Source organism: Erinaceus europaeus, chromosome 2 (assembly GCF_950295315.1).
Source record: "Erinaceus europaeus chromosome 2, mEriEur2.1, whole genome shotgun sequence".
NCBI lineage: Eukaryota > Metazoa > Chordata > Mammalia > Eulipotyphla > Erinaceidae > Erinaceus > Erinaceus europaeus.
This window is the reverse complement of record NC_080163.1, coordinates 153,095,960-153,121,013: the sequence shown is the minus strand read 5'-3', so window position 1 is coordinate 153,121,013 and position 25,054 is coordinate 153,095,960. Positions and strand designations below refer to the sequence as shown.

The window sequence follows — 25,054 nt, the reverse complement described above, 5'->3', positions numbered from 1 at the left end:
AAGCATGAAGGAAAATGGGCCATGCCCCAGAGGTTCTAGGACAGAACTTGGCTACATATGTTCAAGTCCTAGGAGAAGTGGCAGGGTAGTTCGAGGTGAAGAACGTGCAGGAAAAGAGCAGTCCTTTTTTTTTTTTTTTAAAGAGTTATTTGAGAGAGAGAGAGCAGAGTACTGATCAGCTCTGGTATGTGATGGTACAGCAGGTTGGTTGCTTTTTATTTTCTAAAGTAGTAAAATTGACAGGACTTATGTAAACAGAATGTCTGTTGGGGTCATGAGGGCTTTTTTATTGTTTATTATAATTATGATAGAGACAGAAATAGGAAGAGGGAAAGAGAATGAGAAGGAGGAAGAGACATGCAGAGGACCCTGCAGGGGGGACTGGGCACTTGAACCCAGGTCCTTGAGCATGGTAATGTGAACATTCTTTTTTTTTTTTAATATTTATTTACTTATACTTATTCCCTTTTGTTGCCCTTGCTGTTTTATTGTTGTAGCTGTTCTTATTGTCTATATTGTTCTGTATTGTTTGTTGTTGGATAGGACAAAGAGAAATGGAGAGATGGGGAAGACAGAGAGGGGGAGAGAAAGACAGACACCTGCAGACCTGCTTCACCGCCTGTGAAGCGACTCCCGTACAGGTGGGGAGCTGGGGGCTTGAACCGGGATCCTTACACCGGTCCTTGCACTTCGTGCCATGTGCGCTTAACCCACTGCGCTACCACCAGCTCCCTAATGTGAACATTCTACTGGGTTCACCACCGTCCTGTCCCAAGAATTTTTTTAAGATGGATTTTTCTATTTACTTACTGAGAGAGAACCAGAGCATCACTCTGTCATATGCCATACAAGGGATTGAACTCAGGGCCTCATGCATGCAAGCCCTGTGTTCTATCACTGAACCACCTCCCCAGCTCATCTTTATCAAGAATATTCATAGGAAACTGGCTGTTGTTCTACAGTGACTATATGGTGGCAAAGAACACAGTAGCACAATTCAGTGCCACTGCTTCCTGCTAGGGAGCTAACCACTTCATCTACTCTTGCTGTGTGCTTTTGGCTGTCTTAATACTTTTGCTTTTGCTTTTTACTAGAGCGGACTTTAACCCCTGTAAAAAGGCAAGTAATACCTGAATATTGCTATGAAAGCAGTTTTGATCTTGGGGACCTCCAAAAGGACCTCAGAGATCCCCAAAGGTCAGCAGACAACCTTTGAGAACCTTTGACCTAGACAACCCCTTGTGTGAATCTGGGATCCCTCAGACTCAGAGAGGAAATGGGGCTCATGAAGACTCCTAGAGCCTTAGTGGCAGGGCATGGACAGAGACCTGAGTGCTGACACCTGAGGCTGCCAGCAATTCCAGCAGCAGAACGACATCCTCTTTTTAAACAAAAACAGTATCTGATCACATAGGTGGATAGTGAAGGAAATGATGAGTCAAATGAAGAGAAGAGGTAACAGGAAAGGGGACTTTTGTCAGTGGGGAGTGGCACCAAGCAACCGAAACCATCATCCTCAGGACTTGCCCATCCTCCCAGCACCCCCTTGTGTAGTGTTCCTGTACCCATATTTTTCTCTTATAATTGTGCTGCTAATATCTCCCAGCTGAAGCAGCTCTAATTAAACCATTCACCATTGTCACTTTATGTTCTGAAGAGATGAGGTTGGCCATTATCTCTTTCCTTTCCCTTTGACTGAGCTCTGTGGGGGTAATTCATTTCTTAGAAACGTAGCCTAGCCCATTTTAGTTCCTTTATTCTATCATAGAACACTGAGCTCAGGAAAAATAGGAGGCAGAGGATGAGGAGGGCATTATAGATTTAGAGATTTCTGTCCATCCAGTCACCTTACCATTTATGTTTGACTAAGCAGTTTCTGAGTGATTGGGCGGCTGTCCTCTGCACCTGTGTGCATGTACGTGTGTGTGTGTGTGTGTGTGTGTGTGTGTGTGTGTGTGTGTGTGTGGTGTGTTTGGGAAGGAGAATACTCAAGAAGTAAAGACTAGCAGGTGTGGACCCACAAATGGAATAAGCCCTTGAGCCTTGAGGAAGTGGTACCAGTAAAGAATGTCCCCAGACCAGACTTGGGGAACCTGAAGGGTTGATAACATAAACCACTGCCCATGAGAGCTGAGTGCAAGTGCATACAACCCCCCCCCCACCACCACCACCACCACCACCACCAGTCATCCCATAGAGGACACCCTCTGCACCCAGACAAGCCATGCCTGACTGGGGCTCTGTCTCCTCTCCAGCCCAGCAATGGACTGACTGCTGCTTTTTGTCCTGCCTTTTCCCAACTGGGGCAGTTCCAGGGGACTGAAACCAGGCCCACAGGAGACAGCCTAGCTTCCTGATAAGGGCCTGACATCCCCACACAGCCTTCTCATACCTCTAGTCCTGCAGATATCTCCATGAGCATGAGGCCTAAATCCCACTTAATGTTGCCTCCTTGGAGACTTCCCTGACTCCTGTGTGACTGATGTGTCTGGTTCCCACACTGGAATTGGGTGAGCAGTTCTGTCCCAGCACCCAACCCTGAGCTCAGCACAGAGAAACACAGGGCCAGCTATATCCCTGAGTCCTGCACTGCCTCCTTCTGCTTTATTCAGACCAAGGCTAGAGGAGAGGCGCCATACCAGTTGTGGTGGCTAACAGATGGGGTCCAAGTAAAAACTTTCTAGGGAGAGAATTAGAACTCCTCACAGGACCTCAGAGAATTCAGGTCACTGTCACACTTCACCCCCTGGCTCTTAAAGACACATAGTAAGCCCACAGATGGGGGGGGGGGGCTGCTTCTAAACAATTGGAAGACCCAAAGGTTTCAAGGCTAAAAAGAATGCAGTCATTCAGAAAACTCGTCTTCTCTACCTCCACAGGAGGTAGCTTGCACCCAAGACAGAGGAGGTTCCCCAGAGAGCTTAACACAGACCCCTAGAGAGTCTAGAAAATTCAGATTACCTTCTCAACCCAGTTGGAGCTACCAGGAGCCTTCCTTAAGTACTAACTAAACTAGCAGACTGGGGGGGATCCAGGCAATCTGTCCTCTGGGACAAACTTAAAACCCCACTCAACACTGTGTGTACAGTGTGTAGATGAGTGAATGGGAAGATCAGTGGGCAGGTGGCTGGATCAGTGAATCGAGATGGCTACACAAATGAATAATCGAGGGAAAGGCAGGTGCTGTGGTAGGACAGAAGGGAGGTAAAGGCGTGGGTAAGTAAATGTGGAAGTGAGTGTACGGGTGTACAAGATGGCTTATGAGTATGTGCTGTTGTGGATGAGAGGATACATGGGTAGGTGCATGACTATTAGGTAGATGCCCTTAGGTAGGTAGTATAGAGATAGGGAGTAAATGGATGAGTGGATGGGTGGAGAATGGGGCAGATTTTTGAGACGAGATCGAAAAGAGCACTAAATCTTTAGGTTCTCCTTATTCTGAGAGACCAGGTAGGTTTCCTTCATAAGACATATGAAGCCCCCCGCTTTCCCCCCAGAGATCCTGTCCAGGGTCAAGTAAGTAGGCCTCTGCCCAAGAGATGAGGAAGTAGGTCCATTTTTTCCACCACTGCTCTCCCCTCACTATTCTGAGGCCCAGCTGTAGAGAAGAAGGGTGGAGCTGTCCCTTGTGTGTAAAAACATAATTGCAACAATTTCAGGGATAGACAGGCCTTGGCTGGCTGGGTGCAGCAGTTCCTAAGTGACCAGAATGTCCTGCTTGCTGGAATTGCAGTGCCCAGGCTGGGCCTTCAGCAACTGGACTCTCTCTTCTGTTTCCTGAGGGAACAAGGTTGACAGCCTAAGGAAAGAAACTATGCCCACTGAGCCTGATCCTGCCCTTCCTATTCTCTTGGTCTCTGCTTGTCCAGCTGGAGCTCCCTCTCCCCTTGGCTTATGCACTCCTGCCCCCTGCTGGGATCAGAGAGAACTGCAGTGGGCAGGGTGGGGTCAGAAGGAGGCTTTTCTGCAACTAAGGAGGTGTGTGTGTGTGTGTGTGTGTGTGTGTGTGTGTGTGTGTGTGTGTGTACATGCACGCTCTGACACTTCACTTGGCCTAAAAGATTAGAAATGGAGGAAAACTCTGAAAGATTCAAAGCAGCTCTTCAAATGGAAGGGGTTATTATTATAATTACTATGATTATTGTTATCAAGATTATCATGCTTGCCTGAAAAGTCTTGTACAAAGCAGGCTTACTTTATGTCAGCTTGTTGTTTATGTCTGAGGGATTTCATCTTTGCTGATAATAACTAACATTTGCAGGGCTCTTTATGTTGCAGAGCTGTATCACATCCTCAGCCTGCTTCTTCTGCACAAACCACCCAGCAAAGTGGGAGCTAAGGAGAGAACAGAGGCTCAGCAGGGTGAATTGGCCTGTCCAAGGTCACACAGCTAGAAAGCTGCAGAGCTAGGATTTGAACCTGGGCCACTTGCCTGAAAATTCCTACCCACCTCCCTACCATATCCTTTTACATCTAATCTCTTATGAGGGAGGGGCCTCTTTATTAAACTTTAGCTTAAAGCCTCTTTGCCACTGACTTTTGTTGAAAAGTCCACATTGGAAGAACCAGGCATTGGTGCACCTGGTTAAGCGCACAGATTACAGTGTGCAAGGACCCTGGTTCAAGTCCCCAGTCCCCACCTACAGGGGAAGCTTCACAAGAGGTGAAACAAATATGGTAGATGTCTCTCTTTTTCTCCCCCATTATCTCTCCCCTCTTAATTTCTCTCTGTCTATATCCAAAATAAATAATTTTTAAAAATATTTTAAATCCACATTGGCCCAAAGAGAGTTTGAAGACCCAAGTGATGACAGTGCAGTTAGTTATTGCAGTTTTCAATGATAAAGACACTGGGCTCAGCCAGGTCCTCAGTGTGTCTGCTAGTGGATGGAAACATGTGATGATCATTACTTCCCTTGGTTACCATTCATCAGCCTGAAGCCCCATAGCACAGCCCCCTGAAGCCCCATGGCACAGCAAGACAGAGACTGCCCACTTCTCTGAGAAGGTGACAGGGAGATGTTCAAAAAAGATCAGTTGGTAGGGAGTCAGGTGATAGCGCAGCGGGTTAAGCCAACATGGTGGAAAGCGCAAGGACTGGCCTAAGGATCCCAATTTGAGCCCCTGGCTCCCCACCTTCAGGGGGGTCGCTCCACAAGCAGTGAAGCAGGTCTGCAGGTGTCTATCTTTCTCTCCCCCTCTCTGTCTTCCCCTCCCCTCTCCATTTCTTTCTGTCCTATCCGATAGTGATGACATCAATAAAAGCAACAATAACTACAATAATAAAACAACAAGGGGAACAAAAGGGAATCGATCAATAAATAAATGGTGGGCAGGAGAGATAGTATAGTGGTTATGCAAATAGATTCTTATAATTGAAGATATGTGGTCCCAGGTTTAATCTCCCTCATCACCAAGCTCAGCTCTGGAAAAAAAAAAAAAAAGAGGAAAGAGAAAGGAAAGAAGGGAGGGAGGGAGGCATGGCAGAAGGGCCTGGGTAAGAGAAGTTAGGCAGATTAAAGACCTCATCCCTCCTCATAGTCTAGATTCTAGATACTAACTTCCTAGAAAGAGTTTTCTGGAAATAGAGCTCCTCACCCCTGGACTGTGCCACTGTCAGTTGAAGCTCAGTGCTGCTTCTCACGTGCCCACCAGCAGTGGGCCAGTACCCAGCAGCAATGGTGGAGAGAGGGGCTTGCGCTATCATCGCTCAGGCAGGGGCTTGCTTACCTGACCCTGAGCTGGCATATTGGCTCACTAATTGTGACTCTCTGTGAAAGTAGTGCCACCCCAGGGGCCTATGAGGCATGAGTGAGCTGATTTTGTTAAAGGCAGTAATTGGGGTACTTAAGGCATGTAGGAACTAGGGGCCAGACACATTGATGTGTGTGACAGCATGTTCTCTACCTGACTCTGCTGCAGGAATCCTGATGGACACGTGTGTGCAGGGATAGCTGACTTCAGCTCCTCTCAGGACACTTTGCAGAATTCCAGCACACAGGAAGTAGTGCAGCCTATGGGGATGGTGCACAGAGCGTGGTCCAGACCGAGCCTGAAGGCAGACAAAGGGACCAGAGCCTTTTGGGGCTCTATTAATTGATTGTTACTCTGAAAGCCCCCACAATGCAGGGAGTCAGAGCCCAAAGCTAGCAGGGAGGGGGGAGTAGTGGCAGAGGTCTTCCTAGAATAGGTGGGTCTGATGCTGGCTGGCGAGAGTTGTAATAGTCAGGACTATTTGGGAGTTGTGTCCTCAGCTGGATTAAGGAAAAGTCAGGTTATTGATTGACTTTGCTAACTAGGTAGCCAGAGGTATGTGTAGCTACAGATACAGCTGGATCCAGGTGTTGGTTTGTCTAGTGACTTAGGGTATCTCCCTGTCTCAGCTCTGTTGTCCTCAGTGTTGAGTCTGCACTCAGATGGGGCCCTCCCTTTGAGAATCTCTCTTGCCTAGGAGTTCTGCGAATGTCCTGGGGCTTGTTGAACAATGGGGCTGATTGTTGGTCTAGTCTGACAAATGTGGCATCTTTGTGCAGCCCTGTCTATTCCCTGAGACCATTGTGGTGGCTTGGCTAGGCCCAGATCAGTGTCCACTCTTCTCCATGCAGATCAGGAAAGAATGCATCCTTCAGGGAAGCTGCTGGGGCAGTAGTGCTTGGAGTTGAAGAGTGGAGGTCACATAGGTGGAGAGAGGACAGTCATGCCCCATGAAAGAATCGCGCAGCGAAGAGGGGGTGAGCCCTTGGCTTCCACCTGGCAGTTGGTCACAACGCCTCTTCTGTAACTCAGCTGGGGGTGGGGATAGGGTTACCAGATGTGTTTTCTAAGCAGTCAGCCCAACCCTGCCTCCACCCCCTCTTCAGACCTAGAGTGAGGGGGCTGTCAGACACCTGGGCATGCCCTGATCAACAAGAGGTGGCAGCACTGTGGTGGCTGTGGCAGAGAGAAGGTGCTAGAAAATGCACCCCCCCCAGGTCAGGTTTAGTGTGAGCATAAGGGTAAACAAAGAGACCAGAGTTTTCTCAGGATTTATTAATGGCTTGTTACTCTGACACTCTCCACAGCCCTACAGGACAACTCATCCAAACTCCCCCTTCCCCTTCAAGCCTGAGACTTCCTGCCCTCCTTCTTTTTGTTTGTTTGTTTTTTACTTATTTTGTTGCCAATGAGGCTTCACTCTTCCGGGTTGGCTTTCTCAGCTAGAGACAAGGAAAGACACCACAGCACCCATGTTTCCCCCAGTGTGATGGAGGCCAGACTCAAACCTGAGTGGCGCCCATGGCAAAGTAGAGGGAAAATCCATCCAAGTGAGCTAGCTGTCTTGCAGGTCCTGTGTCCCTGCTTCTTCTTCCCCATCTACCTCTCCTTTGCTGGGATACAGGAAGTGTAACAGACTGGGCACCAAAATTCCTTGACTCTGACCTCAAGGGAGCAGGCTTTGCCTGAAATGCAACTTCAAGGAGCTATGGGCCATAGCACAGTAGTGAAGGATGACTTTGCATTAGGCTCTCGTACTTTCTCTGCTCCATAATGCTGAGCAAGTTCTCTTGCTACTAAGCCTTGCTGTCTCCATTTACTAAGCAGTCTGACTCTTGGACAGAGTTGTTGTGATCCAATTAGATACAGATATTAAGACAGTAACATGGGAATTGTCAGGGGGCAAGGGGGACATGAAGAGTCAGGGTCATGCCTAGTATTAAAAACCCAAGAATTTGTTCCTCTCATAAATGTCAGAGCACCAGCTATGTACAAAGCAGTGTGCAAGGCCCAGGAGAATGCAGGACTGTGAGAAAGCAGGAAGTTACCCCCGGCCAGAGAAGCAAGCACAGGCAGCACCGTGGTCCCATAACTGTGATGCAGCCATGGCATGTGATCAACATGAGGGTTATAGGGTCAAGGAGGATTAGCAGTGGATGGGAGAAAAATGGATAGAAATTTGTTGTAAGTGTAAAATTAAAAAAAAAAAAAATTCAAGTCAAATCCAGGTGATATGTTCACAAAGTTCTAGGCTTTAGGAAGAGAAAGGCTACATCTTTTCTTTTGAAATACCAGAACTTCACTGTCTTTCCTCTCATAGGTAGAACTGTCCCCTGGTCATACCTAGTCACATGAAAAGTTAAGAAATGAGGTCTTTTGAGTTGGATGTGCCCACCTAGGATTAATTCAAAGGGCCTTTCTTTTCTCCTTTATTTGTTTTGTTCTCTCTCTCTCCCTCTCTCTTTCCCTCTCTCTCTCTCTCTCTCTCTCTCTCTCTTTCCTTTATTGCCACCAGGGTCATCACTGGGGCACAGTGCCAGCACATGAATCCACCACTCCCAATGACCAGTTTTTCCTTTTTTTTTTTCTTTTCTACTTTTTTGTTTAACTTGATAGAACAGAGAGAAGTTGAGAGGAGGGGGAGGAGATAGAGAAAGAAAAAGAAAGAAAGTCACCTGCAGACCTGCTTCACTGCTCATAAAGGGCCCCCCTGCAGGTGGGAAACAGGAGCTCAAACCTGGCTCCTTGCCCATAGTAACATGTGTTTTTAACCAGCTGCTCCAACACCTGGTCCCCAGATTCTTTTTCCTAAGGGATAACTGATGTTAGGGGAAAACTCCAGGTTCTTGGGGGACAGACTGGAGAGAAGTAAGGAGCCTAGGGGCAGCTAGGAGAAAGGTCACAGTGGCTTGGACCCATGGATAAGCAAAGGAAAAATGGGAAGAAGTACAGTGAGAGAAAATAGACTTGAAGACAGGCTGGCAAGATAGTTTGCCTGGATATGCCTGCTTTGTCATGCACCTGAACCAGGTTTGAGCCTGGCTCCCACAGTATTGGAGGAAGCTTTGGTGTTTTGGTATATTTCCCTTTCTCCCTCTGCCTCTCTCTCTCTAAATGAAAAAAAAAATTGGCTCTGACAGAGTAATGATGTTCTTGTGGTGACATCAATCAATCAATCAATAATCAAGGCAACTCCTAGTCTGAGTTTGAGCTCCCTGCGTTGAGCTGGGAAAGACAGAGAAACAGCTGGGCAGGCACAGGGTGGCCAGCACAGGCTACTTCAGTGGTGGGAGGAAATGAAGGAAAGCTCCAGATCCCTGGACCATCCCTGGAGAATTCCTAGTTAACCCATCCAGCCTCCTCCCCAGGCTGAGCAGTACTTCCCTCTGGGTGAGAGTCACAAAACTCCAAACCCTATGCACAGACGTAAGTAAACATGAGTGCAGAGTCTTCACGAAGATCTGTGGTGTCTCAGTTACACCCTTGATGTAGCCCATGGAGCTAGTGCTAAGAATAAAGTCTGCCTCTCACCCATTGGCCAGCCACTCACCCTCCCCTGGGTCTCCCCACCCCCACCCCACAGATATGACAAACTATGAAGATGGGACTGAGAGGAGCAGTCTGGAAATGTCTGGCCGGGTCTGCTGCAGTGTGGCACAGCTGAGAAAGTCAGAGAAGACTCCACATTCCTAAGGTCACCCAGCCACCCATGCAAAGCAACCTCAGCATGTGGGCCCCTGACTCACAGACCTGTTTTTAGCCCCAGGTGGAGGCGTCACCCTAACTCACCCACCCCTGCCTCCCTGAGTCACTACCTGCCTAAGGCACCCAACGCCCAGCCTCCATGACCAGTTTTCCAGGTTACTGGCCCCAGGGAAGGCTCAGATGCTGAAGTGACATCTAAAGTCCAGAATCAGGAGGCCAGCACCTTGGTAGTCAGCTGAGTGGCTCAGGGACCTGAGGGCTGGGGGCTTTGGGACACTGTCCCTAGGAAGCTAGATCTAGGCTGTCACTGTGGACTTGACCTCTAGGCCAGTAGCACTTTTTGTTGTTGTTGTTATGTTTTATTTACTTATTCATTTATTGCACAGAGACAGAGAAACTGAAATGGAAGGAGAGGTAGATATAAGCCGGTAGCTAGCTAGCTAGCTTTCTTACGTTCTTTCTTTTTCTTTTTCTTTTTCTTTTTGTTCTTTTTTTATCAGAGCACTGCTGGTACCAAGGATTGAACCTGGGACTTCAACACCTCAGGCATGAAAGGCTGTCTCCCCAGTGCTGTCTCCAGCCTGCCACTAGCTTCTTCCCAGGGCAGGCACAAGGAGGAGACTCAGCTACTAAACCTCCCCATCCACCTTCTGCTGTAGACAGGCTCTGACATGTAAATAGCTACTTAACTGGACAGCTCAAGTCTGGGAAAATCACACAAGTCTTTGGTGCCACATACTTTTTGTCCATGGTGTTTGGCCAGCCACCCATCTTCTAGCTGCTGACTTCTTTCCCTTTGTGTCTCTCCACCCCCAAAGGACACCTGCAGCTCCCTGACACCTCCCTCTCATTTCCTGGGCTGAGGAGTTTTGTCTCTCCTCAGGCTCAGTGAGGTGGAGGACTGGGGGCTTTAAAGGGCTTAAGAGTAGAGTAACCACCTAGTAACAGTAGTCCCCTGATTCCAGAGGACCAGGGAGGTCAGGGAGTTGGTGGGCCTGGGACACCCTAATTCTAAACTCCCACCCCCAGGATCTCAGTCTCACCAGGGAAAAGAAGGTAATTGGAGGAGAGGTTCCAGTGTACTGTAAGCACCTGTTAGTCGACTCTGGGTGCAAACCTTCCCCAGCTCCCCATATCTACCTCCACTGGTTACTACATGTCTTGTCTGGGGCCTAGTGATGCCAGAGGCCAGACCATGGAGAGAGTGTGGGGCCTGCATAACTTGATATTTCCCTACTTCCTTCTAATGGCTTCATTTTATTTATTTATTTATTTATTTATTTTTGCCTCCGGGGTTATCACTGGGGCTCGGTGCCAGCACTACAAATCCACTGCTTCTGGAGGCCATATTTCCCATTTTATTGCCCTTGTTGTTGCGCTTGTTGTTGTTAGTTATTGTTGTCATAGCTGTTGTTGTTGTTGGATAGGACAAAGAGAAATGGAGAGAGTAGGGGAAGACAGGGAGGGGGAGAGAAAGATAGACATCTGCAGACTTGCTTCACAGCTTGTGAAGCAACTCCCCGGTAGGTGGAGAGCCGGGAGCTCGAACCGGGATCCTTATGCCAGTTCTTGTGCTTTGCGCTATGTGCATTTAACCTGCTAAACCATCACCCAGCCCCCAATGGCTTCATTCTAAGAGACACTAACCATGCTGCTACCCCTGATTCTCAGCTTCCTCCAGTGTCATAGTACCTCCTATGTAGTACCAGGGCTCAAATTACATGCAGAGCAAGGCATATGCCCTACCCAGTGAGATATCTGTCTGGCCCAAAGATCCATTTATTTTTTTTTTAATTTATAAAAAGGAGTGGTCCGAGAGGTGGTGCAGTGGATAAAGCATTGAATTCTCAACCATGAGGTCCTGAGTTCAGTCCCCAGCAGCACATGTACCAGAGTGATGTCTGGTTCTTTCTCTCCTCCTATCTTTCTCATAAATAAATAAATTCTTTAAAAAAAAAAAAAAAGGAAACATTGACAAAACCATAGGATAAGAGGGGTACAACTCCACACAAATCCCACCACCAGAACTCCATATCCCATCCCCTCCCCTGATAGCTTCCCTATTCTTTATCCCTCTGGGAGTATGTTTTTTTTATATATATATTATATGAAATATAGAGAAAAAAGGAAAGGAAGGGAGGGAGGAAGGAAGGAAGGAGGAAAGGAAGGAAGAAAGGAAGGATCCAGTACATGCAGCATGAAGGATGGAGTCAGGGACGCAGGCATGCAAGTCTTTCACTCCACCAGCTGTCTTCCTGTCCAGCTCATCTCCTTGCCTTTCTTGGTATCCCACCTGCCTTCCCAGGCCCCTGATCTGGACTGAGAGATGATGTGGGACTCTGAGCTTCTGAATGTGTGAGGTGCAGTCTACCCACCCTCACTCCTTGACTGACCCCACACTTTCAGCCATACTTCCTTCTCCATGTTGAGTGAGGAGTTTGAGGGACAGTGTCCCCAAGACAGAGATGTTCTTCCTGGGTCCACTGGGGTCAAATAGGTGGCAGTCTCCTTGCTTTGGGAAAAGAAACTGGTCTCAACAAATTCCTGCCAGCACAGACTTTGTCTAGAACCTGGCTCACATAGGCACCTTGCTGTCTCACTAAAAGCCCACCCTGAAGTCAGTCTAATTGAGAAATGGTTTCCAGAAGCTCTGGGGTAGATGGGAAGTAATACCAGGAAGGCAAGGAAGCAGTAGAGGCATAAAGGGTGCAGCATAGAGGCTATAACTTTGGGCAGTAGGGCCCTCCACTTCCCGTCTATCCTGGGCATTATTTACCAGCTTAGTCCTTCTCTTGTCTAGCCAAGCCTGGGCCTACTCTGTACCAAAGAGTGTCAGGCCTCAAGTCAAGAGCAAAGAAGTAATTAATTTTTTTTTAATTCAGTTTTAATTTTGGAATGTCCCAGAGCCTATGTCTGCTTGGGATTTAGTGTTGACATGAGGCATTTTCTCTAAATGCACTAACAAGAACAGCCATCTCTTCAATCCCCCACCCCTGGGGGAAGCACCCCTCTGGCCATTTCTCAACCAAATGCCCCATTCACTGACCTAGCCTAGTTCAAGGACTTTATGCCTCTTTGGGTGAGAAATACACAACTCAAGCCAAGAACACAGATTTCATTTTTCCTGCCAAGATACTATGTAAAACTCCAGTTGTCAGAATAGATGAAAACAGACTTGTTGGGAGGTGGAGAACAGAGCTTTGCCCACAGAAGAGCCCTGGTTAGAAGGTTGGAAGCTCCAGAAAGCCAAATGAGATGCAGAAGGTGGGCGTGCTGGGGGTGGGAGCAGTTGCTGAAACAGTGACTGCTTCTCCTGACCAGGCTCAAGTTTGAGCCCTAATCCTGGTGCCCTTGGCAGGTGTCCTGTCATGAGCCCATCTCAGCCCAGTCCCTACCAGCCTTTTTGTCTGTCCCCACTGAGGCCTCAAAGCCACTGTGCTTCTCTTCCTCACAGGCTGACGCCAAGATGGTGTGTGATGTGGTGAGTCGGATGGAAGACACTGAGCCCTTCTCTCCAGAACTGCTCTCTGCCATGATGCGACTCTGGGGTGACTCAGGAATTCAGGAATGCTTCAACCGGTCTCGGGAGTATCAGCTCAATGACTCTGCCAAATAGTGAGTGCTAGGCATCAGGAGGGAACAGAGAAACTAGGAGGGATCTTGGCTGAGCCACAGATGCTAGGGAGGACATGGGAAGGGACTGTTCTTCCTGTCCTTGGTGGAGACATGCCAGGAAGTGGAAGACACCAGAAACAGGTACCAACAGACTTGCCAGCAAGCCCGACTTCCCCTGACCTGCTTGCTGGGGCTGGAGGGGTGGAGGAGGCACCCCAGAGGAAGGTTTTCAGGAAATAGGTTCTTTTTCACCCCTAAAGAAGCCCTAATAAATTATTTTTAAAAAATAAATAAAATAAATAAATTGTAGAAGAAGAGAGAAAAATAAATAAATAAAATAAAAAGTACTATTGAAAAAAAAAAAGAAGCCCTAATCCCTTAATTACAGATCAAGAGCCTTATAAGCAGAATATAACTTCCATGATGCCATTTTGATTTGTTTTTATTGTTTTTTAAATTTATTTTTTTTAAAGCATTTCCATTTATTTCTCAACAAGAGAGAGGGAGAGAAAGAACCAGAGCATCACTCTGGCAATGCCAGGGATAGAACTTGGGACCTCCTGCTTTCTAGTCCATAGTTTTATCCACTGAGCCACCTTAAGAGCTACAAGGTCTATTAATTTTTATGGAGACACACAGAGAAAGAGAGGGAAACACCAGACCACCACGCAGCTCTGGCTTATAGTGCTGCCAGGGATTGAACCTGGAATTTCTGGGGCCTCAAGCATGCAAACCTATGCTTTAACACGGTGAGCTATCTCCTTAACTTTAGGGGGTGTGAGATAAAGAAAAAAACTTTAGGGAGCGAGACAGTAGGGGACCCAGTAAAGCTCACTCATTATCATACTCAAAGCTCTGAGTTCAAGCCTGATTCTCACTTGCAGGGGGAAACTTCACAAGTAAAGGAGAATACTGCAGGTGTCTTTCCTCTCTGTCTCTCTCTCTTTATCTCTCTCTGTCTCTCACTATCAAAAGAGGAAGGGAAGGAGGGGGAAAAATGACCACGAAGCCATGCCAGCACTGAGCCCCAGCAATAACCCTGGTGACAAAAAAAAAAAAAAAAGAAAATGTTAACAGTGCAGAAAGGTACAAAAATATAAAGGTGCAAGCAAATCCCCCTTCCCATTTTCCCTCATTTCCATTTATTTGCCCCAGTAGTATCCAGAAAAACCAGTTCTTCCGGTTTTCAGTAGTATCTCTTGGCCTCCCTCTGTGAAATGTGAGAAATCTAGCTCACCTTCCGTCTACCTCTTCCCCACTTCCACCTCCACTTTCTTGCTAGTTGCAGGATTATTTTTAGTTCTTCCAGTGATTACCTTTATACCTTTAAATAAGAGATTTGAATCAGTATTTGCCAACTCCTTACCAAGTAAGCTGCCTGCCTTCTTGCTCTCTCGTCTTTGCCCACTTCTAAATTTCCCACTGCCAGGGCTGAAGGATTGATATTGGTTGTCACCAATGGTTAGACTTCAGTGTTTCTCTCTGGGACAGAGTTCCAGTGCAAGCAGGGAGCCCCTCCTCCCCACCCCCATCCCCAGGCAGGCAAGTCCAAAAGGGCTGTAAAGCTTTCAGGGCCAGGACAGCTTTCCTATTTTAGCAGCTGAATCTCTACCTCTGACAAAACTTCAGACCCTACCTAGCAAACACTGAATAGAGGATTCATTGCAGTGGAAAGGAGAGAGAGGCCTAAAAGAGCTGGCATATGGGGCTTCTACCCACACTCTCTGTGAAAGGTTCTCCAGACTCAGAGTCCCACATGCTAGGAGGCCAGGGCAGGGCTACTCATCTACTTTATTTTACTTTGTTTTGTTTATTTTGATTTATTGAACATAGGCAGAGAGAAATTGAGAGAGGAATATAGGGATAGAGAAAGAGACACACATAGGGGGCCAGGCAGTGGCGCACCTGGTTAAGTGCTCACATTACACTGCTTGGGAAGCTTTCTCCCTGCAGGTGAGGACTGGGGGCTTGAACCCAGGTCCTTGCACATTATAACATATGTAACCTGGCATGCCACCACCCAGTACTGGGTTCTCACCTTCCTTTCCTTTCCTTTCCTTTCCTTTCCTTTCCTTTCCTTTCCTTTCCTTTCCTTTCCTTTCCTTCCCTTCCCTTCCCTTCCCTTCCCTTCCCTTCCCTTCCCTTCCCTTCCCTTCCCTTCCCTTCCCTTCCCTTCCCTTTCCTTTCCTAACCTTTCTTTTCTTTTCCCTCCTTCCTTCCTTCCTTCCTTCCTTCCTTCCTTCCTTCCTTCTTTTCCTTTTTATTGCCACCAGGGTTATTTCTGGGGCTTGGTGCTTGTACCATTAATCCACTCCTCTCAGCTGCCTTTTATCTGTTTGGTTTTGATAGAACAGAAAGAAATTGAGGAGAGAAAGATAACCAGCCGCAGACCTGCTTTACGATTTGTGAAATGTCCCTGCTGCAGGTGGGGAGAGAAAACTTGAACCCAGGTCCTTGGGCATAGTACTACATGCACTTAACTAGGTGTGACATCACCTGGCCCAGAGTTCCTGTCATCTTACAGGTGATGACACCAGGCCTCAAGAGGGAGAGGGGGGAAGATACTTGGAATTGTCAGCCTCCTGGTCAGGCTCTTCTCTACCTTTTAAATAAGTTTTCATCACTGGGACTTCAGCACTCAGAGTCAACCTTTTCAAATAGAGGGAGAAAGGAAGAATCCCACAACACTGAAGCTTCTCCCAGTATGGTGGAAGACAGACTCAAACCTGGGTTGTGTGCATGACAAGCAGGTGCACTATTTAGGTGAGCTGTTATGCCAGCCTTCTTTCTCCGTCATCACACCCCAGGTCTGTGAACATATATAGTCCTCCTCCTCCCTTCTGAACACCACCGAGGCCCCAGAAACCTTAAATACATCCACGTGGGGTCCAAGAAAGAAGGTATCTTATACACATACAAAGGTTCTGGATTTCTTCTCTGACATCATATAAAAAATGCTCCAAGTCATTGTCAGAGACGTGCAGATAAAGACAATGAGATACCACTTCACTCCTGTGAGAATGTCATATATCAGAAACAATAGCAATAACAAATGCTGGAGAGGTTGTGGAAACAAAAGAACCCTCCTGCACTGCTGGTGGGAATGTAAATTGGTCTAAACCCTGTGTAGAGCAGTCTGGGGAACTTTCAAAAGAATAGAAGTGGACCTTCCCTATGACCCTGCAATTCCTCTCCTGGGGATATAGCCTAAGGAACAAAACACACCCATTCAAAAAGATTTGTGTATACCTATGTTCATAGCAAAACAATTTGTAAAAAACAAAACCTGGAAACAACCCAGGTGTCCAACAACAAATGAGTGGCTGAGCAAGTTATGGTATATACACAATGGAATACTACTTAGCTGTGAAAATTGGTGACTTCATCTTCTTCACTTCATATTGGATGGAACTTGAAGGAATCTTGTTAAGTAAGATAAGCCAGTAAGAGAAGGATGAGTATGGGATGATCTCACTCTTGGACAAAAGTTGAGAAATAAGAACAGGAAGGGGAAACATAAAGCAAAACTTGGGCTGAGTTTAGTGTATTGCACCAAAGTAAATGACTCTATGTTTACTGTTGACTATAAATCATTAGTCCCCAATAAAAAAAAATTACAAAAAAATACACTTTACTCTCAGGTTCAATCCCTAACACCACCAGCAGCTAGAACTAAACAGTGGTCTAATAAATAAATTAATTTTTAAAAGTAAAAAACAGTAAATAAAAGATGAAGCATGATAATGCATATGCAAAAAGGGATTTGTTGGCCATTATTATTTTAAGATGAGAAATGACAAAGCAGTTCTATAAAAGTGTTTTGGTCTCACTAAAACACTTATATAGGTCTTAAAACCAGGAACAGTGTCTTTTTTTTTTTCCCTCCAGGGTTATTGCTGGGCTCGGTGCCTGCACCATGAATTCACTGCTCCTGGAGGCCATTTTCCCCCCCTTTTGTTGCCCTTGTTGTTGTAGCCTTGTTGTAGTTATTATTATTGCCATTGTTGATGTTGTTCGTTGTTGGATAGGACAAAGGGAAATGGAGAGAGGAGGGGAAGACAGAGGGGGAGAGAAAGATAGACACCTGCAGACCTGCTTCACCGCCTGTGAAGCAACGCCTGTGGGGAGCCGGGGGCTCGAACTGGGATCCTTACGCCAGTCCCTGCGCTTTGCGCCACATGCGCTTAACCCACTGTGCCACTGCCCGACCCCCGGAACAGTGTGTCTTAACCCACGCCCATCTGAATTGAGTTGAATTGAGCTCATTTAGAATGGAGGTCCAACACGTAAGCTCCCTGTCTTCAGCCACACCCCCACCACTCCACACCTGGTCCTGGACAGGTTAGTGATGTCATTTCTGATTTGGACCCTTGACAGCTGCAGATAGGGACTGGGCTTTGGAGTAAGTGACCCAGCAGGGCCTGAGCAGAGCCCAGTGCCTAGTTCATGGTTCCTATGTTGCCATTTCCAGTTACCTGGACAGTCTGGACCGGATCGGGGCGGCCGACTACCAGCCCACCGAGCAGGACATCCTCCGAACCAGGGTCAAAACCACTGGCATTGTAGAAACCCACTTCACGTTCAAAAATCTTCACTTCAGGTGAGGCCCACAACAGCTCTCCACCCTGGCAAGGATGAAGAGTGATGGGAGATGTTCCTGATCTTTTCTTGACACCCTGATAACATCCTCTTCTCTTGGGGAGCATTCACCTTGGGACTAGCAGTTAGGGATGAGAAAGGAGTGAGTGTGTGTGTGTGTGTGTGTGTGTGTGTGTGTGTGTGTGTGTGTGTCTGCTTTCCCTCGAGTTCAAGGGATGGGGTGAAGGGGGTAGTAGGGGGACTTCCTAGAAGAATGAAAAAGGAGGATTTGCAGACAAGAGTCGGGGGTGGGGGGCTATCCCGTGCGTGATTCTGAAAAGGAAGTAGAGGGGTGGGATCCCCTTTGTGGCTTCTCAAATCCCACCTTGTGGGAAGGGATGGCACAGAGCATCTATCTGTGAAGCCCCCAAGGACACACAGAATCTCAGAACTGCAAAGGGCTTAGGGACCTGCTGGTTTGGCTTCTTTTGGAGCATATGGAGAAACTGAGATCTAGAAGAAGCAAGGTTGTCCCCAAGGACAGAACACAGCTCCAGTGTAAGGACTTCGAGCCCCTAAGACAGGAGGCTGAACTTCTCTGGTCTCGCTGGAGGGCAGTGCCCCTTCTGGGGTAACCTCTAGCAACTGAGGCCTGTGACCCCCTGTCCAATCCCTACCTACCTTCCAGATGTAGTTTCCAGATGTGGGCAGTGGATCCAGCTGGAAGGCAGGGACTGCAGGCAGACAAGCAAAGGTCCTGCCTGCTTGAGAAGGTGGACTCTGTGACCCAGTGTGTCCACACCCGAGCAGACATCCTTCTCCTGCCCCTCACTTTGGCCAGGCACCTACCACCTGCCTGGGCCCCATCACCCACCTTACCCAACACCCCTATGTCCGCCACAGGCTGTTCGACGTTGGAGGCCAACGATCTGAACGTAAGAAGTGGATCCACTGCTTTGAGGACGTCACGGCCATCATCTTTTGTGTCGCGCTCAGCGGCTATGACCAGGTGCTCCATGAAGATGAGACCACGGTGAGTGCGCCTGGGCCTACTGGGCCGGGGGGGGGGGGGGTGGGTGGGGGGGGTGGGGGAGGGGGAGAGCACTGTCATGGCCTCAGTGGCCCTAGCAGTTTGGGGGATGACAGCTGGGGGTTTCCATCATTGGATGGGCTGTGTTTGCTCTTCTGACTGTACTACCAGGTAAACTCCTCATGGTGCCAGTACAGAAAAGATAGCCATGGGCCATCCCAGCTCTGTAGCTCTGTAGGTCTCTGTAGGAAGGGCCTCTCGAATAAACACAGCAGAGTCACAGAGGCTGGCAGGCCAGGACAAAATTAAGCAATTCTAAAAGGAATCAGGATGCAGTCAAGCAAGAATGTACTTAAGACAGAAATAGCAGTGCTCAGTCCTCCCTGGGCAAAGCAGAGGTATAGGGAGCTGTGGTGGGAAGGGCAGTGGGGAAACAGCATGCCGGGATGTAGCAGCTGGATTCCCGCCTTCTTCAGTCTGAGGCCTCAGAGGACTGTGTCTGACTATGTCTGGGGCGTCCAAAGCATCCGAGGTGGGGTGGTCACCTAAGGAGGGTGCTACTTTCTCCAGGCTGTTCCAGTTTGTTAACCGATTCGCACAGCACCCTCTCCACCCAAGAAAGTCACCATGGGCTGTTGGCAGTGGAGTGAGAGAATTACAAGAAGTTTGGAAACTGTTTCTGGCACAGTAATGTCAAGTTGGTGGTTATATTGTCGCTGGTGATTGTTCTGGCCTATGGGGCCACCTGTTCTCGTCAGCATCCCCATTTTGTCCAGGCTGTAGCCCATAGGATCCCCAGGGATAAGCCCACAGCATCTCAATACAGCTGTCCCTGGACTGAGGGGCCACCCCTCGGCAGCTCATTCTGTCTGCAGCCAAGCAGTCTGCACCTCTCAGTCAGCACTGAGGCATGAGGCTGGGTTTGTCATGCTGGGCCATGAACTGTCTAGGTTCTCTCAGGGTCTCAGCTTCCTCGTCGTTCCTGACCTGCTATGGAAATCTGCCGGGAGGAAGGTGGTGATGGGTGTTTGGGGTGATATGCTCAGAGGAGGGAGAGCCGCCGTCCTGAGAGACTTGTGTAGTGACTGCACTTTTGGCAGGTCGAGGGAAGCCCCTGGGGCGGGTGACCCCCTTGGCTTTCCTCTTCTGGGCCCAGCTGCACTCCTGTGTTGGGATTCAAAGCTCTCAAGCTCTGCCTTATCCTGGGGGAGACTCCCATGGCCTCAGCTATGCAGCTCTTTGTGGTGTTGATGTCATTTCTGTGGACCCGGCCTCGATAACCACCCACAGCCCAGGTGGGCTCCTGGATACCTTCCCCCCTCCTACCTCCCTAACCCTCCCCCCCACAAACAAATGTGTCCGTACTTGGAAAACACTTCTTAGTTGACTCTGCTTTTTTAACCACTGTTCACAGTCTGCTAGGCCACCCACGTGGTCTACACTACACTTGGCCCATCTTTTCTCCCCACTATGTCTGGGAGCGGGAGGCAAAGCTGATGCAATAAGCATAGCAGATTTCAAAGAAAGTGAAGGGCTAGAGGCTAAAGGCTCTGGCTTAAATCCAAGCCTCAGGCCCTTCAGCCACCTCTGGATCCCAAGCCTGGTGGGTCTGGAGGCTGCGGGGCACCCAGCTCCATGGCCTCCGGGTTTCTAATGAATTGGGAGGTGTCTTGCCCCCCACCTCACCCCCACTGGCCCTGCCTTTCTTCACAAGGAGAGATGGAGGCACATAGGGTCAAGAGCTCTACCTCTTACCTCTCTCCCAAGAGGACACGTGCATGCAGCAACCCCTCCAGGGATGGGAATCTGCTTCGCCAACTAACAGTAGTCCCACAAAGGCAGCTTCTTGCCATGGGTAAAAGGAAGATAGCGCTGCTGTGGAGCACAGCACACTGTAGGTCTGCAGCAGCTCTGGCTTTGACTCTGCAGCTGCTGTAGGTGTAAGAACGACCACTCCATCCACTTCTCCAGGCCTCTGGTTCCTGCGCTTTCAATCAGGGGTGAGGGTAGACCAGTCTTGGGGCAGTATGAGGATGTCAGGACTCTGTACTGGGTTAGCAGAAGTGGTCAGGTTCTTCTGTCCGGGGCACAGCTGAAGGAGAGGTTATGGGGTGCAGACACTGCCCTTGGAAACAAGTGCAAGGCTCAGCTCACCTGTACTTGGTCTTCAGCCTTCCTGTCTGGTCAGCCCTATCCTTGCCTCCCAGGTCTGGAGCGAGGCTTAGAGTCACCCCAGTCAGAGGCTTCTATGGGCCACTCCTGGAGCTAGATCAGGAGCCCTGGGGCTGCCAGCTGCCCATCAGTCCGTCATCCACCCTGTCCACCTCACACCCAGCACCACAGGGCCTCATCCTCTCCTCGTACCTCAGGCCCCTGGCTCCATCGGCACAGGGCCTCAACCTGCCACAACTTCACCACCGCCACTACCGTCACCACCTTCGGCAGGGCCTAATCTTGCCAACCCAAGGCCAAAACCATGTGCAGATTCTCACAGAGACTCCAGGCCGGGCAGGTATGAAGCAACTCACTCCGATCGGAATCACCAGCTAAGAGTTGAAAGCAGCAGGTTCTCAGGGCACCGCTGGGTGACTTTGCTGTGAATGCCTACCCTCCCCCTCCCACCCCCACACCTCCACACCTAACCAGCCTCGGCTTAGGTGTACTGTTTCTCCCTCTCAATCTCCCCTCCACACACACACACAACACCCCACACACACTGCTAGCCATGTGACCCACAGCCTCAGGGCAGCCATGGCCTCTGGGGCCTGCACTGCACCTCAAGATACTCTGGCTCACCTTTCCAGCTCTGAGAGGGGATCAGCCAGCGGCTTCTCAGGTTTGTTTTTGAATTTTTTGCCCTCTCTTTCCCTCAAGTTTTTTACTGAGTTTTAATCTTCCTCTCTTTGAATCTGTTTTTGCTGTGTTTCCTTTTGGGCTTCTCCTAGCCCCTTTACTGAGAAACCAGCCCCAACAAGTAGCTCACACCGAACTGTGACTACCCCTGACCCTGACAGTTACCCCATCTCTCTCTCTCTCTCTTTCTCTCTCTCTCACACACACAGCCACACCAAGGCCACAGCAAGATCACCTCCCAGACGCTGTCCCCCCTGGTGTCTGCTTCCAACTCTGGATTAATTCGAGGACCTTCGAGTCCTGGGTTAATGTTCCCCAATGGAATGCGTGCACCCCTCCCACCCCCGCTGGGAAAAGTGAATGAAACCCCCCTGGAGAGAAATCTGCATGACCCTTGGTTCCACGTAGAAGTGTCAGATGGTGGCGTGGCCCCTGCCCCTGCGTGCATGGTGCATGTCCCCTCCACACACTGGAGTCCCTCCAGCGCCAGCGCTGCCCCCATCCAGAGCCAGCCCTCTTTGGGCAGGGGGCAGCAGCACTCCCCAGCCTGACCGCCCTGCTCCGCCCCGGCCTGCCCGTATGTGGAATGAAGCAGGGGCCACGTCCCTCTTGTCCTCTTGGGTCATCCTCTTGCTCAGTCCTGTGGGAGTGCGTTGAGCCACACAGTTGGCCCTTTCCTTTGCTTGTCCTGCTGTGACATCAACTGAGGTGGGTCAGGGCCTGGGTGCTGCCACGCCTCACGCGCCTCTCCACTCTGTTGCAGAACCGCATGCATGAATCCCTGAAGCTGTTCGACAGCATCTGCAACAACAAGTGGTTCACAGACACGTCCATCATCCTGTTTCTTAATAAGAAGGACATATTCGAGGAGAAGATCAAGAAGTCCCCGCTAACCATCTGCTTCCCAGAATACACAGGTAGAGAGACTCCCTGTTCCTCAGGACCCTAGTAAAAGGGGCTGTACCCCCAGGTCCTAGGCCCCCAAAATGCAGAGGGACCAGCCCCCTGTGTTCTGTGGATGCACCAGATTCTGCCATGAGAATCCAGGAGGGAAAGCAAGTTGGAGTCCAGGCTCTACCACTCAGTAGTCTCTCAGGGCCTCACTTTATCTTTTTTATTTATTTATTTATTTATAAGTAGAGATTGTCAGTAGTAGGTGACCCCAAGATCAGGGGCCTCAGGCTGGGTAGCACAGTGCTTTGCCATATGCTCATCCCAGGTTTGAACCTGGCCCCCACAGCACTAGAAGGAGCTTCACTACCATGGTGTCTCTCTGTCTCTCTCTCTCTCTCCCTCTCTCTCTCTCCTCTCCTTTTCTCTCTCTCTTTCTCTCTCTCCTCTCTCTCTCCTTTCTCTCTCCTCTCCTCTTCTCTCTCTCTCTTCTCTTCTCTTCCTCTCCTCTCTCTCTCTCTCCTCTGTCTCTACCTGAAAAAAGGACTAAGACCTTGAGTCAGACAGACCCAGGTACCCTCCCAGCTCTAACACTCAGATTCTGTAACCTTGGAGCCTCAGTCCCCACATCTGTGAGTTAGGGACAAACACTGTGCCTGCCTGGGCCTCCATCCCCAACTTTGCTGTGAGCACAGGCTGAGCCAGTACACATGGAGTGCTGAGCATTGTAGCTGGTACATTGTATGTGCTCACTAAATGCTAAATGCTTACTGTTGCTATTGTACTTATGACTGTAATAACAAGTACCACTCACAGTAGCTCCTGCACAGTAGTTATAAGGTCGCAATTGCCCCTTGGATGTGACCCAGAGTGGCAGGTGATTGCTTGGGACTGGAAAGCAGCACAGCTCATTCTCTGCACCCCTTCCTGACTATTGTAGGACTATGTAGTACAGGGTAGACAAGGCTTGGCCTCCTCTTAGCCATAAGCTGGGGATCCTACCCTCAGTGGCCCAGTCTGTAGTCCTCAGTGCTGTGCAGGATCAGTCTCCAGCCTAGTTTGAGGCTGAAGGGGCCTGAGTTGCAGGATTGGTAGGCTCCAGGGACACTCTCACCTCCACCCCAGATGTAGGAAGGAGCTGTGGAGTGGCAGACCTTAAGGCCAAGCAGTCAGTGCCCCTGTTCCAGAGGTGCAGGAGCCCTCCCCTTCCAGGTGTGCCCCTGTCAGGCCTGCAGTATGCCCTACAGCCCACCTGACTGGGGCCCCTCAGCAGTTTTAGCAGCACTGCCTACACCTGAGCCCTGAGCCTGTTGAGGCTTCCTGCAGTAGCAAGCCCTGTCTACTCTTCCCCAGCAGCAGCTACTCTCCTGGAAAACCCTTTCCCAGGCTCCCCTGAGAACACCTTAGGGAAACAAGGAGGCAGCAGCCAAACACCTCTTATCATGACAGTGAGCAGTGAGCATGCGCAAGGTGAGGGGTGAGAGGAGGAAGAAGGCAGCTAAGGTGCTCATGGCGCCATTTTATAAATCCTCCTCCTTTGCTCAGCAGTAGCTAAGGGGACGACATCACAGCCTTCCCTGAGAGGTCACAGAAGGGAGAGGACCTGCTGGCACACCCTGGCCAGGGCCCCACTCACCTCAGGCATGACTGGCCTCCCATGAGCGGGACCCACAGTGAGAAAGGGCACTTGTGTCAGGAGTTCGTGGAGGCAGGTTCAAAAGGAAAAATGGGACGGGGAGGCACCTCAGCAGTAGAGCACCTACCCTACATGTGTCAAGGTCCTGGGGTTCTAGTCCTGGCACCACATAAGAACACGAAAGAGGGGGATGGGCAGTGGCGCAGCGGGTTAAGTGCACATGGCACAAAGCACAAGGACTGGTGCAGGGATCCCGGTTTGAGTCCCCAGCTCCCCACCTGCAGGGGGGTCGCTTCACAGACGGTGAAGCAGGTCTGCAGGTGTCTATTCTCTCCCTCTCTCTGTCTTCCCCTCCTCTCTCAATTTTTCTCTGTCCTATTCAACAACGATAACAGTGGCAACAAGGGCAACAACAAAGACAACAACATGGAAAAAATGGCCTCCAGGAGCAGTGGATTCCTAGTGCCAGCACCGAGCCCCAGAGATAACCCTGGAGACAAAAAAAAAAAAAAAAAAAAAAAAAAAAAAGAAGAAGAAGAAGAGAGAAAGAAAGAAAAAGGAATTCCATGAATGGTGGAGTAGTGCTTTGTGCTCTTTCTTTCTCTCATACATATAAAATAAAGGGGCCTGGACATAGCTCAGCTAGTACAGCACTTGCCTTAGCATACTTGAAGTCCTAGGGCAATCTCTATAGATGGTGAAGCGGTTAAGTAGTCTCTCTCTCTATCTGTCTGTCTATCTATCTATCTATCTCTATTCCTCTGCCTTCGTCTATCGGAAATGAAAATAAGTCTGGGAACAGGAGATCATTCAATAGGGCGCTCACTTTATTACATGTGTGAACCTGTGTTCCAGTTCCTACTCACCACAATGCAGTGAAACAGCATCTCCTCCCCATCCCCCTTTCTCTTTGTCTCTCATCTAATAGCTAAAATAAATGAATAAAACATAAATCCACGGGAAGTGGTAGAATCATATGACATGAACCCTCA

At 49.2% G+C, this 25,054-nt stretch overlaps 1 protein-coding gene across 2 annotated transcripts in view; it reads left to right on the top strand.

Annotated features, from left to right (window-relative positions):
• The window catches only part of GNAO1 (G protein subunit alpha o1), a 194,493-nt gene that overhangs the window by 154,126 nt on the left and 15,313 nt on the right, over positions 1-25,054 (top strand). The window contains exons 4-7 of one of the 2 annotated variants that reach the window (XM_007532703.3): positions 12,914-13,074; positions 17,546-17,674; positions 18,556-18,685; positions 22,299-22,452. In XM_007532703.3, coding sequence (XP_007532765.1) covers positions 12,914-13,074; positions 17,546-17,674; positions 18,556-18,685; positions 22,299-22,452 — 574 coding nt within the window. The remainder of the gene's footprint in view (positions 1-12,913; positions 13,075-17,545; positions 17,675-18,555; positions 18,686-22,298; positions 22,453-25,054) is intronic. The other variant, XM_007532704.3, reaches the window with a different exon arrangement.